At 42.5% G+C, this 20,440-nt stretch overlaps 1 protein-coding gene across 1 annotated transcript in view; it reads left to right on the top strand.

The window, feature by feature from the left end:
- Nucleotides 1-20,440, top strand: part of PYGM (glycogen phosphorylase, muscle associated) — a 580,472-nt gene that overhangs the window by 552,997 nt on the left and 7,035 nt on the right. The window contains exons 18-19 of the mRNA XM_089681655.1: nucleotides 17,391-17,525; nucleotides 17,662-17,728. Of these exons, the coding sequence (XP_089537781.1) occupies nucleotides 17,391-17,525; nucleotides 17,662-17,728 (202 nt within the window). The remainder of the gene's footprint in view (nucleotides 1-17,390; nucleotides 17,526-17,661; nucleotides 17,729-20,440) is intronic.

Below are 20,440 nucleotides of genomic sequence, written 5' to 3'. Positions count from 1 at the left end.
TCCTGGATATGACACAACCTTTCCATCTTTTTAATCTGCTCAACTCTTTCAATCCAATCTTCTTCCTTCGGCACCTCTATTTGCCTCCAGAACCTGGGTATCAGAGCTTTTGCAGCATTTATATAGTACCATATCCCTGATTTTTTCATATTTATTAACTGATATATCCATGTTATGCAAAATACACACTTCTGGATCTAGGCCAATGTCTATTTCTATATATAAAAAATGCAGCGCTTTGAGGAAGTAATAATAAAACACAGTCCAATGAGAGAAGTGCTCCGTGATTCCTAGTGCAAATGGTAAAAATTCACACTAACCAGACAGCGCGAAAATATACGCATGTGTGTATATATCCTGAAGAATCTCCTCTCCACTCAGATCTAGTCAAAGGAATAGCCGGAAAAGATAGAAGTCCTACGCCCTCATGTGGTGAAAGAATGGTCCAGCAGGCCAGAGAAATATCAATCTGGGTAAGCCTCCCCCTTCACAGGAGCTGACACAGGGATCACTTGGGGCTGTAAGAATTGAAGAAGCTCCTCACAGGAGACATAGGGAAGTACTCATAGTGTAGTAGATAAGGCTTTATTATGAGAACATAGGTGCATAGTGAACAGGGTATATAGCAAGTATGAATGAACACACTGACCCTTAGAAAATAAAGATGGCCGCCGGGCCTCCTCGTGGCACCGGCGGCTTAGCGTCAACGGCGTCCTGGGTCCCACCTGACGCGTTTCGTGCGCACGCACTTCTTCAGAGGTGGAACATAGGACTGCCGTGACCGTCTCCTCGTACATAAATATCGTATCTGGCACATGCGCACTGGTGCGGCGCCATCTTGCCAAGGTCCGGGCGTCCGCAATCATCAAGTGCGCATGCGCGGGTGCCATTTTACCATGGGTAAAGGTGAATGCAGGCGTCTTAAACTACGGCTCCATACTGATGGAGTCCGGGCGTCCGCATTGCGCAAAAGCGCATGCGCGGGCGCCATTTTGCCGTGTGCCAAAAGGCAAAATACCCAGCGCTGTCAAAAACAACATCAATGATGCCAGACATCATATACGTTGCAAAGCAACTGTATAATTGATAGTGTTATTAGGGAAACGCCCTCAAGAGACATACAATGTAAAATAATACATAGGAGAGGAGAATTTAGAAAAATTCACAAATAGTATGAACTGGCCAGGACAAAGGTTAATGGAATTAACGGTAAGTGTACCCGTATCCTGATTAAGGGACCAATGAGTCCATGAGCCCCGATGCATGAAACAAGACTAATGGTTAAAATGCAAATATTAGTCTAATTAAATGTTAAGCCTTATATATAGGTACTAATCCTATATATTAGACCAAAACAACATGGTAAAATAGCATTTAATAAAATTTAAAATACCTGTCACGTGGAAGTTAATCGAGGAAAATCAAAACCCATGATGACAAGGTAATCAGACAAGAATAATAAAATACACGCATATGACATACAACAAAAGGATAAAATTACAAGAAAAAAACCGCATGTGTCATGAACATGTATCATAAAAAGTTATAAAAAACAAGAAGGGATCTGATGTGATAGGCACTAACCAGATGACTATGGAGAGGCCTACTCGCAATCAAGATTAATATCATAAAGACGCATGCATCAAATGGCGAGTGTTCATTACAATATCCCACTAAATACGGAAGAGCTGGGGATAAATATAATCCGGTCCTATTATGCGTCCTTAGTAGGTGTATAGATATTGGGATCGCGTGGACATAAAAATTCCATACGTATAAAAATGAGATAAAAGTATAATAACTCCCCGTCGACCTATAGATATAGTTAACATAATTGCGTTATCAGTGTAATTCATTTGACCGCCGCAGGTTCAGCTGTTATCAATATAACAGTTGACATCAAGTTCAATATTCAAACCTGCGGGGTGTAGAGTGTCTAATTCGAAAATGTATTTTGTCTCCAACTGTGAGACCGCCCTAGTTTTAAAGGTTCCCCTCCAGTGTGAAGTTACTATATCAATGCCAACAAATCTCAGACTGGAAGGGTCTCTATGGTGGTGTTTCCTATAATGGAGGGACAGGGAGTGTTCCTTGTACCCCTTTTTTATGTTATTGATATGTTCCCGAAGGTGTTCCCTAAGCCGCCTGGTTGTCCTCCCAATGTATTGCTTAGAGCAAGGGCATTCCAGTAAATATACAACATATCTACTGTTGCAATAAATGAATTTTTCAATATTATATGATTTCCTAGTTTGGTTAGAGGCGAAAGTGTCTATCTTTCTCTTCCTCACCCCATTGAACTTACAGGCAATGCATTTGTTGCATGGATAAAAACCAGTGTAGCTGAACAAAGAGGGAGGTGGTGTGGGCAGAGAGACCACGTTAGGAGCTATTTTATTCCGCAGAGTAGATGACCTGCGGAAGATAACTTCAGGTTTCTCTGGGAGTATCTTAGCGAGCGTAGAATCAGCCTTTAGGATCCCCCAATTTTTAGTGATTATGTGTTTTATGAATCTATGCTGGGCCGAGAATGTGGTGATAAATGGGCAAACCAAAGTTTTGGGTGGTTTGGTCTGAATAGTCAATAATTCCTGTCTATCTGTATTAGCTATTAATTCTATAACACCATTCAACTTCTCCCTATCGTAGCCTTTTTCAAGGAATCTTTCTTTAAGGATATTGGCCTGCGTGTGGTAGACGTCAATACTGGTACAATTTCTCCTGAGTCTGAGAAATTGTCCTTTCGGTATTCCTGCCAACCAGCTAGGGTGATGACAGCTATCGAGGGGAATAAAGCTGTTACGATCAGTGGGCTTAAAAAAGGATTTGGTAGCGATATGCCCATCTAAATTTAACAAAGTGAGGTCTAGGAAATCAATTTCAGTATTACTGTAGTTATATGACAATTTGATGTTAACTGTGTTATTGTTAAGAGTGGTGAAAAAATTAATGAGGGACTGTTCCGTACCATTCCAGAGTAAAAGCACATCGTCAATGTACCGCTTATAAAAAAGTAGTTCAGGCCAGTCCATGGCATAAATATTATCCTCCTCCCAAAAGGACATAAACAGGTTAGCCAGGCTGGGGGCAAACTTTGCCCCCATGGCAACCCCCTTGACCTGCAGATAGTACTTACTATCAAACCACATATAATTTTTTGACATGGCAAAATCTAGGAGTTCTAATATAAAATCAATATGTGGGGAGAGTAGTGAACTCTCATGTGTGAGATAGTGTTTGGCAACAGTCATCCCATCCTTATGATTGATGTTACTGTACAATGCCTCAACATCCGCTGTGACCAGAAAAGCAGATATAGGGATACAGATATCCTTGATAGAATTGAGGACATGCTTAGTGTCTCTTAAATAAGATGGAGTGTGAAGTACTAAAGGTTGTAAATGCTGATCGATGTAGGCGGCTATTCTCGAACAGAGTGAGTCGATGCCACTCACTATCGGCCTACCTGGGGGTTTTGATGGATTTTTGTGCACTTTTGGCAAGATATATAGGACCGGAAGACGTGGAGCCTTAGGGCACAAAAATTCCTTCTCTTTTTTATTGATAATGGATCCATCATACCCATTTTTTATAATGGTCTTGAGGATGCGTTTATACTCAGGTAAAGGATCTCTATGAAGCAATTGGTAGGTTGACGTATCCCCAAGAATATTATACACTTCTGCTGTGTAGTCACTCTTATTTAAAATCACAACCCCTCCCCCCTTGTCCGCTGGTCTTACTACAAGGTCTTTTTTCTCCAAAAGGGATTTGATGGCTGCGTCAGTTTTGGGATCCTTATATATTCTCTTAGTAGGGAGATTTTTTTAGATCTTTTAGTACTTGGTCCTTAAATAAACCCACAGCAGAATTATTCTGTGGTGGGGGGTTGAAAGTGGATGCATTAGCAAGGGAGGTATATTGGCTGGAAGGCTGTTTAGAAATGTGCTTATTCAGAAAGTATCTTTTGATGGATAACTTTCTTGCGAATTTCTGGATGTCGATAAAGGCCTGAAATTTGTTCATAGGCCTAGCGGGAGCGAATTTCAACCCTTTATCAAGGAGGATAAGTTCATTATCAGAAAGGGAAGTTGCACTAAGATTAAAAATGCCCTTCGCTATCAAGTTCTCCTTCGTTTTGTTGGATCTATTGATTCTCCTCCCTCCCCTCTTGCCTCTATATTGTCGCTTCGTTTTCGTACCCTGCCTCTCTCTAAAAAATTATGGCTGTTATTAGGGCGGGTATCTGGAGTTCTAGGGGTGGGAGGTGCGTAATACTCGTCATATGGTGGTCTCCAATATTGATTTTGGTAATCCCGGGGATACTGATCTCTGTAATACCCTTGTTGTGGGGAATTGTAATAATGATAATCATTCGGGTTATGGAAGGAATTCCTCTGAGGGTGGGCAGGGCCCTGGTGTTGATTGTTATTATAGTGAGTTTTCCGTTTATTGGGTTTATTAGGTTTATGATGAGTATTATATGGAACAGGGTTTCCATGTTTAGGATGAGCATTTGGATGCCATCTGTTGTCCCTAGAGCCAATGTTCCTATCGGGTAGTTCAGATAGTGGTTGAAATTTATTCTGAGTGGTGATGTTATATCCTACTTTGTTGGAGTTAGAAGGTCTCACCTTACTCTGTAAATTGGTATGGTTTTGCTGGCCTTGTTTATGAGCCGGGGTAGAGGGTAGATGGGATCCACTGTTACCCGCCATATTATTGGTGTCCAAAGTTTGCCATTTGAACACCTGCTGTGTTTGATAGTCAGCCAAATCTCTACTGTATTTCTTTCTTTTTATTTTTTTGCTCCAAATCGACAGTTTCCAAATGTTTTTTTAGTTTATTGGATTCAGTGATATAGTCATCATTAGTTTTATAGGGGGTGAGTTTATCTCTTACCGAGTTAATCTCCTTATCCAAATAAATCAATTTTTTCTTTTTCCTAACAATTAGAAATTTGAGCATATCAATACCAACCGTGTTAAAATAATGGTACCATTCCAACAGAGATGAAGAATCATCAGTATCAGGGGAGATGTCCCATCTAAGAGATCTAGGGACCATTTGATCTTTAACATATTTCTCAAGGAAAGAAATGTCCCAGATGGTCTTAATTTCAGAGGTAGTTAGATTGTGCAAGTGAATGAACAACCCCCTGAGATCCTCCGTCTTGTTTACTTGTGTGAATATGTCCTCAGATATTAGAGATCTAGAGGCTCTAATATCAAAGATATCTCCCATTATAAGAGGTGTACTGAAGAGCAGCTATACTGATAATAAGGTTAAACAGATAAAGGGTAATAAATATATAGTAAGCGCTCAACAACAGTGGCAGCAGCTGAACATATAGGAAAACGCATATAAAGTCCCACAATTCATATATATAAAAAATGCAGCGCTTTGAGGAAGTAATAATAAAACACAGTCTAATGAGAGAAGTGCTCCGTGATTCCTAGTGCAAATGGTAAAAATTCACACTAACCAGACAGCGCGAAAATATACGCATGTGTGTATATATCCTGAGGAATCTCCTCTCCACTCGGATCTGGTCAAAGGAATAGCCGGAAAAGATAGAAGTCCTACGCCCTCATGTGGTGAAAGAATGGTCCAGCAGGCCAGAGAAATATCAATCTGGGTAAGCCTCCCCGTTCACAGGAGCTGACACAGGGATCACTTGGGGCTGTAAGAATTGAAGAAGCTCCCCACAGGAGACATAGGGAAGTACTCATAGTGTAGTAGATAAGGCTTTATTATGAGAACATAGGTGCATAGTGAACAGGGTATATAGCAAGTATGAATGAACACACTGACCCTTAGAAAATAAAGATGGCCGCCGGGACTCCTCGTGGCACCGGCGGCTTAATGTCAACGGCGTCCTGGGTCCCACCTGATGCATTTCGTGCGCACGCACTTCTTCAGAGGTGGAACATAGGACTGCCGTGACCGTCTCCTCGTACATAAATATTGTATCTGGCGCATGCGCACTGGTGCGGCGCCATCTTGCCGAGGTCCGGGCGTCCGCAATCATCAAGTGCGCATGCGCGGGTGCCATTTTACCATGGGTAAAGGTGAATGCAGGCGTCTTAAACTACGGCTCCATACTGATGGAGTCCGGGCGTCCGCATTGCACAAAAGCGCATGCACGGGCGCCATTTTGCCGTGTGCCAAAAGGCAAAATACCCAGCGCTGTCAAAAACAACATCAATGATGCCAGACATCATATACGTTGCGAAGCAACTGTATAATTGATAATGTTATGAGGGAAACACCCTCAAGAGACATACAATGTAAAATAATACATAGGAGCGGAGAATTTAGAAAAATTCACAAATAGTATGAACTGGCCTGGACAAGGTTTAATGGAATTAATGGTAAGTGTACCCGTATCCTGATTAAGGGACCAATGAGTCCATGAGCCCCGATGCATGAAACAAGACTAATGGTTAAAATGCAAATATTAGTCTAATTAAATGTTAAGCCTTATATATAGGTACTAATCCTATATATTAGACCAAAACAACATGGTAAAATAGCATTTAATAAAATTTAAAATACCTGTCACATGGAAGTTAATCGAGGAAAATCAAAACCCATGATGACAAGGTAATCAGACAAGAATAATAAAATACACGCATATGACATACAACAAAAGGATAAAATTACAAGAAAAAAACTGCATGTGTCATGAACATGTATCATAAAAAGTTATAAAAAACAAGAAGGGACCTGATGTGATAGGCACTAACCAGATGACTATGGAGAGGCCTACTCGCAATCAAGATTAATATCATAAAGACGCATGTATTAAATGGCGAGTGTTCATTACAATATCCCACTAAATACGGAAGAGCTGGGGATAAATATAATCCGGTCCTATTATGCGTCCTTAGTAGGTGTATAGATATTGGGATCGCGTGGATATATAAATTCCATACGTATAAAAATGAGATAAAAGTATAATAACTCCCCGTCGACCTATAGATATAGTATGAACACTCGCCATTTGATACATGCGTCTTTATGATATTAATCTTGATTGCGAGTAGGCCTCTCCATAGTCATCTGGTTAGTGCCTATCACATCAGGTCCTTTCTTGTTTTTTATAACTTTTTATGATACATGTTCATGACACATGCGGTTTTTTTCTTGTAATTTTATCCTTTTGTTGTATGTCATATGCGTGTATTTTATTATTCTTGTCTGATTACCTTGTCATCATGGGTTTTGATTTTCCTCGATTAACTTCCATGTGACAGGTATTTTAAATTTTATTAAATGCTATTTTACCATGTTGTTTTGGTCTAATATATAGGATTAGTACCTATATATAAGGCTTAACATTTAATTAGACTAATATTTGCATTTTAACCATTAGTCTTGTTTCATGCATCGGGGCTCATGGACTCATTGGTCCCTTAATCAGGATACGGGTACACTTACCGTTAATTCTATTAACCCTTGTCCTGGCCAGTTCATACTATTTGTGAATTTTTCTAAATTCTCCTCTCCTATGTATTATTTTACATTGTATGTCTCTTGAGGGTGTTTCCCTAATAACACTATCAATTATACAGTTGCTTCGCAACGTATATGATGTCTGGCATCATTGATGTTGTTTTTGACAGCGCTGAGTATTTTGCCTTTTGGCACACGGCAAAATGGCGCCCGCGCATGCGCTTTTGCGCAATGCGGACGCCCGGACTCCATCAGTATGGAGCCGTAGTTTAAGACGCCTGCATTCACCTTTACCCATGGTAAAATGGCACCCGCGCATGCGCACTTGATGATTGCGGACGCCCGGACCTCGGCAAGATGGCGCCGCACCAGTGCGCATGCGCCAGATACGATATTTATGTACGAGGAGACGGTCACGGCAGTCCTATGTTCCACCTCTGAAGAAGTGCGTGCGCACGAAATGCATCAGGTGGGACCCAGGACGCCGTTGACATTAAGCCGCCGGTGCCACGAGGAGTCCCGGCGGCCATCTTTATTTTCTAAGGGTCAGTGTGTTCATTCATACTTGCTATATACCCTGTTCACTATGCACCTATGTTCTCATAATAAAGCCTTATCTACTACACTATGAGTACTTCCCTATGTCTCCTGTGGGGAGCTTCTTCAATTCTTACAGCCCCAAGTGATCCCTGTGTCAGCTCCTGTGAACGGGGAGGCTTACCCAGATTGATATTTCTCTGGCCTGCTGGACCATTCTTTCACCACATGAGGGCGTAGGACTTCTATCTTTTCCGGCTATTCCTTTGACCAGATCCGAGTGGAGAGGAGATTCTTCAGGATATATACACACATGCGTATATTTTCGCGCTGTCTGGTTAGTGTGAATTTTTACCATTTGCACTAGGAATCACGGAGCACTTCTCTCATTAGACTGTGTTTTATTATTACTTCCTCAAAGCGCTGCATTTTTTATATATATGAATTGTGGGACTTTATATGCGTTTTCCTATATGTTCAGCTGCTGCCACTGTTGTTGAGCGCTTACTATATATTTATTACCCAATGTCTATTTCTGTTATCTTTCTTATCAAATGGGTTATTGTCTTCCAGAATATCTGAATTTTTGGGCATCCCCACCATATGTGGTATGTTGTGCCTATTTCACCACATCCCCTCCAACACCACGGTGAGCTCTCTTCACACATCTTATTTTCAACGTTTGGTGTAATGTGCCATCTTGTCAAACACTTATGGTTCATCTCTACTTCTCTCATAGAAACGTTTTCGTGAGTTAATCTATATATTCTCCTCTGCTTCTCCTCATCTATCACAATTCCCATATCAGTTTCCCATTTTGTTATATATGTTGGCTTTGTGTTTGTATCTAATTCAGTGAGTATTTTATATACCTTAGCAATCCCGTGCTTCCCATCACCTTGTGTTCCCAATACCTTTTCAAACAAGTTCCAATTGTCTCTTGTCCTTAAAGGTTTTGGCAGACTTCCAACAAAACTCCTCAATTCAAAATGCCGCCACTCATCTAATTTAGTGAAAATCTCTCCCTCTTTTTTTTTTCAATTCCCCAAATGATCCTATTTTATCCCCCACCAAAATATCTCTTAATTGAACCTCTTCCTTTTTAAACCACCTACCACCTATTTCTTCTCTACCTGGGGGAAAAAACTCAGTGTTTTTTAGTGAAATCAGTGTTGAATTGAAAGTCCATTTCAAACTTTTGTGTAAATTATCCCAAATTTTTAAAACATTCAAAGTGTATGTATTTACATTATCATTTAAACCCCTATACTGTGTTGGTACCCATATCACCTTACCCAAATCTATTCCACTATGTTCATTCTCTATTCTCACCCAACTTTTTTTATAGTTATATATCCAATCTATGGTTCTTGCCAATATTACAGCTTTGTAGTATCTTTTAAAGTCTGGGAGCCCTAAACCACCTCTTTCTTTCCTCCTACTCAACAACTCATATGACAATCTTGGTTTTTTATTCCTCCATATGTATTTTGTTATCAGTTTCTTAATTACCTTAAAAAAGATCTCTGGGAGTTTAATTGGTATCATTTGATATCTATACATGATTTTTGGTACTATTATCATCTTTACCAGGTTAATACGGCCTATCCATGTCGGAGTTCCCTCCTGCAATATTTTTAGCTCCTCTCTAATCTCGTTGATCAATGAAATATAGTTTAATTTATATAGATGTTTATATGAAGCTGTAAGTTTTACTCCTAAGTATTTTATATCTCTATCTTTCCATTTAAAGGGAAATTCCTTTTGTATTTTTTCTTTTTCATTTTTTAAAATATTTATATTTAGAATCTACGTTTTTGTTGGATTAATCTTTAAATTTGACAGTTCTCCATATTCCTTTAATAGCTTCATTAAATTTGGAAGTGTTATCCTGGGGTTTCCTACGTAGAACAGCAAGTCGTCAGCAAAAGCGGCGACTTTATGTTCTGTGTCCCCTATCTGGATTCCCTTTATATCTCTATTCAGCCTTATTGTTGACAGCAGTGGTTCTAATGATATAACATACAACAGTGGGGACAATGGGCATCCCTGTCTTGTACCATTTGACATCTCAATGGGTTCTGACCTCTCCCCATTCACCACAACAACTGCAGAGGGGTATCTGTACAACTTTCCTATCCACTCTCTCATCCTAGGCCCAATTCCCATGACTTCTAAAGTATCCATCATGAATCTCCAGTTCACTCTATCAAACGCTTTTTCAGCATCTATAGAGAGTAGCACCACCGGTTCTTTTCCCTTTTTACTTTTTTGGATTAACATCAATGATCGTAATCCATTATCTCTGCCCTCCCTCCCGGGAACAAAGCCCACCTGGTCCTCATGCATCCATTCAGGCATTAGCTCTTTCAATCTATTTGCCAAGACCTTTGCATATAACTTAGTGTCGGTGTTTAATAATGAAATAGGTCTATAGCTCGAACACTGTGAAGCATCTTTTCCCTCTTTTTGAATAAGCACCATTTGAGCTTGTAGCGATTCTCTTCTTACTTCCATCTCTCCACCCAGTGCATTCATATAAGTTCTAAGTTTTGGTACTAAGATTTCACTATATTTTTTATAATATCTCACAGTGTATCCATCTGGTCCTGGACTTTTCCCAGACACTGTACCCTTCAAAGCTAATTTTATTTCATCTTGTGAGATATCTGCATCAAGGGAGTTCAATTGGACTTCGCTTAATTTTAATAACCCAGCCATCTCTAGATATTTCTTTCTCTTTTGATTCTTCTCGCTTTCTATATTTTCTGATCCCTGCAGGGGATTTATATTATACAAGTCTCTATAATATTCCATAAAAACTTTGGTGATTTCTCTATTTGAGTGCTTCAGGTTCCCCTTAACATCTTTTATTTTTTTCTATATAATTTCTATTTTTCTTTTTCCTCAGGGCCCTCATCAAATATTTTCCAGGTCTTTCTCCCCATCTATATCTCTCACTCAAAACTCTATTATATGCTTTTCTCTTCTCTTCTTCTATTACACCTTCCAATTCTTCTTTCTTTTTTTTTAACTTCAGCTCTATTTCTTTTGTTATTCTGTTCTTATGTTGTTGTTCTAGTTTACTTATTTCTTCTAAGAGCCCACTCATTTTCTCTCTTCTTTCTTTTTTCTTTCTTGCCCCAATCGCTATCAATATTCCTCTTATATATGCCTTATGAGATTCCCACACTGTAGCTGTGGACACATCACCTGTCTCGTTCTCCTTGAAATACCATTCGATCTCCTCCCCTATTTTTTGGGCTATTTCCTTTTCTACTAATAGTGTCTCATTCAGTTTCCAACCCAGCCCTCCTATTTTCCCCCTCCCCCATTCCAATTTCATTGTAACTGGGGCGTGATCCGATAGAGAGATTGTCTCTATTTCAACTTGAACCAGGTGATCAATTATTGATGTTCTATTAATATGTGATCTAATCTTGAATACCTCTTATGCATGTTTGAAAAAAAGGTATAATCTCTATCTTGCATATGTGTAATTCTCCAGGCATCTACCAATTGACTTATGTGTAGTTCTTTTTTCAATAGTTTCAGGGCCCTACTTCCTTCTCTCTGTACATAGGAGGTAGCATCCTTTTGTGGTTCCATACAAAAATTGAAATCCCCTGCGAGGATCAGACGTCCTTTTTTAAAGTCCATCAACTTCCTCAACACTTTTTTCAGATATATCTCCGGGCTTTTATTAGGACAGTAAATATTGGCCAGTGTACACTCAATCTAATGTAGCTTTCCCTTTAAAAACAAGAATCTCCCCTCTGGGTCCGTCTTTCTATCTTCCAGCTCAAACCTAGTATTCTTTGCCATACCTATTGCTACACCTTTCGCTCTCTTAACCGGGGAATCTGCATAATACCATGTTGGGTGATTTCTGGACCCCAGCCTAGAATCAACGTTTGATTCTATCTCAAAATGTGTCTCCTGTAGAAATATCACTGAGGCTGCCCTATGGTGTAGTTCTTTAAACACTCTAAATCTTTTCCCAGGGCAGTTCAACCCATTTCCGTTATATGTTATAAACTGAATCTCTTCCATCTTCCATAAATCTTCTCTTTTCTCCTCCCTCTATATTTTTCTCTTTTCCCTTCCTCTCTTCCCCTCCTTCTCCCTTCTCACTTGCTTTTATATCTTTTTTTATTTTGCAGGAAAAAAAAAACCCCTCCCCACTTACCCACCCACCCACCCAACCTTCCAACTCCCCCCCTCCCCTCCCCCCTCTTTTTAGGCCTATCATTTGCCTATTAATCATTTATGGAAAATAAATTCCACTTTTGATCTAATCCTTGGGCTAAAAACTCTGAGCATGGACGACTTTCTCCTTGTCTAACCTCCCCATAGCTCCCCAAGTCCTACTCGGGTTCATCTCAAGCACAGTAAGACAGGGGCGATAGGGTGAGGGCAGACCAAGGTAGAGGAAAAAAAAAAAAAAAACACAGCCTTATTTTTCCTCCTCCACCTCTCTCCCCCTCCCCCCGCCTCCTCCCCCCCACAAGTTGCCAGTCCTCTTTTCTCTTCATTCTAATTTCCCATTGTTCTTCTTCCCAGCCAGGAATCTCATTCTTCGTATTTTTAAACTGTCACAAAAATGTTTCAAATCTTCTGGGAACCTGAGGTATGCTGTAACCCCATTTTTCCATCCTATTAAACATTCGGGAGTCCCCCATCTATATTGCATATTATGTTCTTTCAACCTTTCCAATAGGGGTCTCAAAGTTCTCCTTCTCCACAGAGTCTCTGGGGCCAAGTCCGCATATATCTGTATGTCTCCTCCTTCATACTTAATAACTGATTTTCCCTTGATCTTCTTCCAGATTTTTTCTTTATCTTGAAACTCATAAAATTTAACTATTATGTCTCTCGGCCTTTCTTTCCCCAGGTATCTCTGGATTTTTCCTTTTCTAAAGATTCCTTCTATTTTAGTCCTTTCCATTTCAGTACTGTCTGTTATAGTATTTAATATTTTACAAACCACTTCTTGCAGGTTTTCTCCCTTTGAGTTCTCTGGGACCCCTCGTATCATGACGTTTCTCCTTCTGTCTCTATTTTCTTGTATCTCAGCTTTATATATCAGTTTTTCTTGGGCTTTCCCTATGTTAATTATTTCTTTTTCTAGCTCAGAGATAACCTGGGTCTGATTTTTAACTTTCTCCTCCGTTTCCTCCACTCTCACCAACAGGTGTCCCAGGTCGCTTCGGATATTTACCATTTCTTGTTTTATTGTTTTCTCCAATTCTTTAAACATTTCTGCCATTTCTTTTTTATTAGGTATTTGTAGTTCTTTTTCCGTCTCTATATTACCTAATGATTGCTGATTACTGGTGTCCAGGCCTAATGATACTCTTGGGCTATTTTCCATACTAAAATCTGCTTCTCCGCTTTCAATCCTATTCTGGTATCTTTCTGGGGTTACGTTTCCTTGGGATGTATATTTTTTAATTGTACCAGTCTGGGACCCTTTAAGCCCACTTCCTTTTACACTTTTGTTTTTCATTTTCTCTGTAGCTTTTATTCTTCGTTCCTCTGTTATAAATTCATGGGTTTGGAGGGAAGAAAATCAAAGTTCTTATATACAAGTCTCTGCACTATCCCCCTGCTGGTCTTTTTGGGCTATTCTTTCCACAGATCTTTTCCACCTTTTTTGCAGTCACCGGGGGTCCCCCCTTTCTCTTACCCCCTGCTTCCCTTTAGGGGGCCATGTAATACATCACAATTAGTGTATAATAGGTTTCGGCTTTAGTCACTCACCCTCCTCGTATGTTTCTTCTTGTGACCACGCTGAATGCTCTCTCCTTCAGGTTGTTTAGGGTTTTTGTTCACGGAGGGGGGCCCTCCAGGGTCTCTTCGATTTTTCTGTTATCCAGGACTCAGTGGCTTTCCTCTTGCTTTGCTTTAAGCCCTGGGGGTCTCAGGGGAATAGGGGGAGAATAAACCGGTCTCCGGCCAACAGGTCAGCTCTGCTCTCCCACCGCAGAACGCCGGCCGGCCGGCTTCCCGATCTCCCAGGAGTGCTTTGCGGCCGGTCACGTGATCGCGCCGGCTTCCCAGCATCCAAGCGCCCTCTCGCCGCTAGTCTCCAGCCGCTCTCCGCTCTCCACTCTCCTCCTCTCCCCCCGCAAACCTCCACCTCTCGTCCCGGGGAGCCGTCAGGCCAGGGTAAGTCCCACGCCGCAAGGCTTTTTACATGGCTCAGGAGGTACACAGGAGGCCTGGGGAGGTCAGACTACGGAGCTCCGTCCGAGAGCTCCTACATTGAGCTCTCCTCTGCCGCCATGCTCAGGCTCCACCCCGGAGCATTGTGTCTTAATCAGAATTGCCACCCCAGCCTTCCCGGAGGGATCAAAGGCCGAGTAGGCTTGGGAAAAAAAATTTGAAATGGGTCTCCTGGACAAAAATAATGTCTCCTCCTGAGGATCGAAACTCCCTCAAAGCCATCCACCGTTTTTGAATGGAGTTAAGGCCCTTGACATTATATGATAAAAACCTTAAAGCCATCATAAAATAATAATGGACAAAGCATGTGTACCAATAGAAAAAATGAAATTCCATCAATGAAACAGAATAGAAAAACAGAACATTAAAATAACACAAAAAATAAAAATTACAATGGGAGACATAGATATCCATAAGGATATATACTTGGGAGCAACAACTGAACCAAAGTTGTCTAGCCCAATGGCTAGACGAAATCAGGGGCAACATAACATCTGACACATCAGGTCGTCAAACCCAGCCAGAGAAAAACAGAAGCAAAAAAAATGCACCCATCAAGGGCTCGGCTGGCCAAAGAACCTATGTAGAAACCTTGTAAAGATCAGGGGAGAAGGATCAGTACCGGAATTATCACAGGAGGTCACCCCAGAAGAACATCAGTTAAGCAGGTCTCTTGATCGAGGAGGACGTAAACATTGTGGGGTACGCGAGAGTCGCTTCCAGCCCCCGTTGAACTGGTGTCCAAATCTTGTTGGGGATGGCGGAAGGGCAAGATGGGGTAGGAGGCAATGAGGGCGCATCATCCGACAAAGGTGGGGACAAGGTGTTGCTGAAGGTGTGTGGTGATCGGCTTCAGTTCCCGCCATTTGGCCAGGGTAATCAGGGAAAGGTCGCAGAAGAGCTGGCGTCTGTCCCCTTTAAATTCCAAAGATTTGTGGTGAACTTCAGATAATAAGGCTTCTTTGCTTTGAAAGAAATGGAAGCGGACTATGACGTCGCATGGTCTGGTGCCTTCAGCAGGTTTCGAGCCCAGAGAGCGATGAGCCCTATCCATTTGCCAATCTGCTTCTGGAACCATGGGAGCGGTTGCGATGAAGAAGGACAATGGGTGATGGTGTAGTTGTGAGTCAGCAATAAATTTGGATATACCGCGAATACGGATATTTTGGCAACGTTCCCCGTTTTCCAGGTACTGTTGTTGGAGCTGCATTTGGGACATGGAGTACTTCAGATACACGTGGTCTTCCTCCAAAACATGAACATATTGCACCAATTCATAAAATTTATTTTCTAATTGACCCGTGCGGTCTCCGGTCTGGGCTATTTCCCCTCTGAAATCCAAAGCCAATTTTCCAACTTCAGCAGATATGGAGGCAGTAATATTGCGTAAAAATACTTGCAATTTATCATCCAGCGCAGAAATTGTGAGAGAAGATGAAGCCTGCTGGGAAGCCTGGGTAGAGGATGGATGATTCCCTGGTAAAGGGTGGTCCATTGCCCCTCCTGTCATAGCCTGGGGGTCAAATTCCTCCATCTGGGGATTATTTAGAGTTGAGGCTGTCAGCTGCTCTGCTGGGAGGAAGGCTGCAGTACCCTCCATGGCCGCTGGGGGTCTGGGATTGCTCCTTGGACTCGTGGTAATAATAGAGGCTGGGGATTGTGGCCTGGAGAGAAACCGCCAGAGCGGTGAGGGCTGCGGGTCTTGTGGCGGCGGGGAGGGGGGCTTCCAGCTCCCTATCTTCCCCATTGGAGAGTCCCCCAGGTGCCAGGGTGGGTGCTAGTGTGGCTCACCCGGAGCGAGTTAGGAGCAGTGCAGCATGGCGAGTGAGTCAGGAAGGGCCGGGGATGAGCAGAGCTAGGGAGCTAAACATCCGACATCATCCCTGGTCGCGCATGCGCCAGGTTTGGACTGATTATATACATTGTATCTTGTGCAATCAACCAACCTTGTATCAAAAACAGTGTTTTGTAGTGCTTGTCTCTGTATGAGTGGTCAGGAAATATAGCTTAGTGGCTTGTAGCTTGAGCTATCACATTCCCTGTTTCTATAAGCTAAGCAAGCCTAGCATACTGGTTTGTTACTGCCCCCAGGAATGCTATGTTCACTAGCGCTGAAGTGCCAGGACAAGAAAAACACCCACAAAATTACTACAATGTATTTTATAAGAATAGTGAGTCTTTTGAAAATTAAAAGTTTTTGCCACAAAGTTTTTTTGGAAAACTTGTAAAGAGAATTAAAATCTATGTATTTTTTTTTTTTTATTAACACAAGGTTGTAAATAATTAGGAACAAAGGGTGAACAAAAAACTTGCTATGGTTCTAGGAGTGGGGATGGATTGGACTTGTGTCTTGCAGAAATGTAGTCAGTGGGCCATGCAGATGGGTCAGTTCAGGTGACAGGCAGAGATGTGAAAGTATCTTCAGTGAAAGTTTATGGAAAGAAAAATGCTATATATCTTGCTGCAATTTTTTTTTCTTTTTTACTGCCGAACGGCAATTTTGCATAATGGGACCGTGCCACAACTGCAAGCCAAGCATTTGGAAAGGTTTGAGGTTTGGAATCTTCATGCATTGTTAGCCTTGGATCATGTCTCTCTAGAACATTCATTGTCAAGCATGGTATTTTCATCCACTGCCTGTGAAACTTGGCATGTTGTGTTAAATTGCTGTACCACAATGCAAAGCACAGTGGCTGAGGCAATATGTACTCACTCATATGGCACCATGTCCACTTCTAGGTCTGGGTTAGGGTGTTTTTACTTTTTTATAGCCTGTTTTTACCACCCCCTGGCCGTCCATATGAAAGGAGCCTAAAGGATTTGTATGAATAATGGTGAGGTGATTTATTTTCAGAAATAACTAACTAGAGTATGTATATACTGGAAGTATAGTGCAGTTGCTCTAGAGCATACTAAATGAGGTAAAGTTTAATTTTGCAAAGAATACCCAGTCACATGCAAGGAAAATAATAAACAGAATTTTTGCTTGCACATGATTGGATGATAGAAATCAGCAGAGCTTCCCCTCATTTTAGAGCTTCCCCTCAGATCTATAGCAACTGCACTTGCAGTGCACAGTATATTTGCCATTAGTAATTAAACCCCATTGTGTGTATAAACACAAAAATGATCCATTTGATAATTGACTTTTTATCATTTCTGTGCAGTTATAATGCCCGGATGTATTATGAGAGGATTCCTGAGCTAAGACAGGTGATTGATCAGCTGAATTCAGGATACTTCTCCCCCAAACAGCCTGACCTCTTCAAGGACATTGTCAACATGCTGATGAATCATGACAGGTAACAATTCTTCTTTCTTTCTGCCTTCTTTGCTAATTCTTGTTTATTCCCCCATCTTTCCAGCTCTTCATATTCTTTTTTTCTGTTATTTCTCCAATCCTTCTCACTGCCTAAAAATGCTGTGTTATTTTTTCAGGTTCAAAGTATTTGCAGATTATGAAGATTACATCAGATGTCAAGATTCTGTCAGTGCTCTTTACAAGGTGAATTGTCATAATACAGGCTGACACAATTATATGCCTAGTAAGGATATTAGTTTGTTTCTGCCTGACATGGCTTATGTTATAGGTCTATACTCTCCCTACAGGATGACTAACAATGACACAAGACAGGATTTTCTTGAGACTTTTGACTTTGCATATACAGTGGTACTTCAGTTTACGAATGCCTCGGTTAATGTAGTTTTCGGTTTACAAATGAAAATCCATTGAAAATATTGCCTCGGTTTACAAATGTGTTACAAATTTTTTTCGCAATACGAAGTGTATGTCAGTGCTGATTTTTAAATGCAATTGCCAACTTCTTTTTTTTTCACTGTAGCTCACAAGATTAGATGTCACTTTCCCCAGAGTTACAGGAAACTGTTTATTTTAAGAAACTAAAAGGAAACATTGTTTCTTTTAACCTGGGGAAATAAACTAAAAGAAAAAAAAACTCTTTTAGCTGGGGGGAAAGTGCCAGCTGAGTTTTAGGGAAAAAAATAAAAACGGTAATTACACTTAAAAACCAGCACCATAATAAAAAAAAATGGCGTGGGGTCCCCCCTCTGTCAGGGCAGGAGCTGAGGAACGGACAGGCAGGCCTAACAATGTAACGCACTGGCTGACGACAACCACCACCCACAGACCGAAGTCCCTCAGGGCGTGGAGTCTAAGTCCCAGGCTGCCCTTCACCAGGGCCCCTGATGGTGGGGATGGACTTGACGCAGCCAGGAACCAGGTCGCGGCCCCCGAGACACCTCAGCTGCGGTAATGGCCGCTGCCAATGGCGTGTAGCTGGTGGAAGAGACAAGAGAGTAGTCAGACAAGCCGGGGTCAACAACAACAGGACAAAACAGTACAGGACAGCAGACAAGAATCACAGGTCACGAGCCGGGTTCAGCAACAGAGGGTCAGATCAAAGGAGAATACAAAGAATAGTCAAATCACAAGCCGAATCAGATACCAGGAGAGTCACGAGAGTCAGAACAGAGTAATAGCAACACAAAGACACAAGACACAAGTGCAAAGAGCATGTGCGGGCCACAGGCTTATATGTCATCAGCCACACCCCTCTGGGGGATGGACCACAGAAACCTGAAGGCATAAAAGGATTCCCATCATGCACAGCAGAATCCAAGATGGACGCCAGCACATGGAGTAACATAACCTCAGGGAAAAGGTAGGACCTTGACAGTACCTCCTCCTCAAGGGCCCCTCCCCCTCCGCGGCTCAACAAAAGGTTTCTGAGGAAAGCGGGTATGAAAAGCGCGGAGGAGGGCAGGAGCATGGACATCCGCGGAAGGAACCCAGGAACGCTCATCGGGACCATAACCGCGCCAATGAACCAGGAACTGTAATCGACCGCGCACCAATCGAGAGTCCAGGATCCGGCTCACCTCATACTCCTCATGACCGTCAACCCGGACAGGACGTGGGCCGAGGAAGAGAGGTAGTGAAGCGATTGCAGATCAGAGGTTTCAACAGGGAAACATGAAAGATATTGGAGATCCGCATCCCAGACGGAAGGGCAAGGGCATAGGCCACCGGATTCACTTTGCGGAGAATGCGGAAAGGACCGACAAAACGGGGAGCTAGTTTGGGTGTGGGCACCCGAAGATTGAGGTTGCGAGTAGACAACCACACCCGATCGCCGACCTGGTATGAAGGAGCGGGCAACCGTCTGCGATCAGCCTGGAACTTCTGGCGCTGAGCTGAGTCCCTCAAGGCCCTCTGGATCTGCCCCCATGAAGAACGCAGGGCAGCAAGATGGTTCTCCACAGCCGGAATGTCCTGTGGTGAGAACCTCTCAGGTAATACCGCGGGTTGGAACCCATAGTTGGCCATGAAGGGAGACATCCCGGAGGAGGAGTTGACCGCCGAGTTCCTGGCAAACTCTGCCCACGGCAGGAGATCGGCCCAATCGTCCTGATGGTCTGAAATATAACACCGAAGGAATTGTTCTAAGGCCTGATTGGAACGCTCCGCAGCCCCATTGGACTGCGGGTGGTAGGCTGAAGAAAAGGAGAGACTAATACCCAACTGGGAGCAGAAGGCGCGCCAGAATCTGGACACGAACTGACTCCCGCGGTCTGAGACAATCACCTTAGGTAACCCATGCAGGCGTAAAATCTCCCTGGAAAAGACCGTGGCCAGTTCTTGCGCTGTGGGTAATTTCCTGAGTGGAATGCAATGGCACATCTTAGAAAACCGATCGACGATCATGAGGATGACCGTATGACCCCGAGACACCGGGAGGTCTACAATAAAGTCCATCCCTAGATGTGACCAAGGACGCTCCCCATTGGGAATGGGTTGCAGAAGACCCAAAGGGAGATGCCGTGGAGACTTATTCTGGGCACAGATTGAACATGCCGCTACATAAGAGGCAATGTCGGCACGGAGGGTTGGCCACCAGAATAAGCGAGAGACGACCCAATAGAGCTGGTTCTTCCCCGGATGCCCGGCAGTTTTGGCGTTATGGTAGGTACGCAGCAGGCAGGTGCGCAATCCCTCGGGTACGAAACATCTACCCTCCGGCTTCCCGGGAGGAGCATCAGTTTGAGCCGCCAAAATCTGCTCCCCAAGGGGATCTGATCTGGAGGTATAAGTGAGATTGGCTCAGAGTCCTCCCTGGACAACTCAGAGTATTGCCGTGATAACGCATCAGCCCTGACATTCTTGGAACCAGGAAAATCTGAAACCACATAGTTGAAG

This window comes from Staurois parvus, unplaced genomic scaffold, assembly GCF_062004578.1.
Source record: "Staurois parvus isolate SC_StPar_1 unplaced genomic scaffold, SC_StPar_1.0 ptg000275l, whole genome shotgun sequence".
NCBI classification, from domain to species: Eukaryota; Metazoa; Chordata; class Amphibia; order Anura; family Ranidae; genus Staurois; species Staurois parvus.
This window is presented reverse-complemented; position numbering and strand designations above follow the sequence as displayed.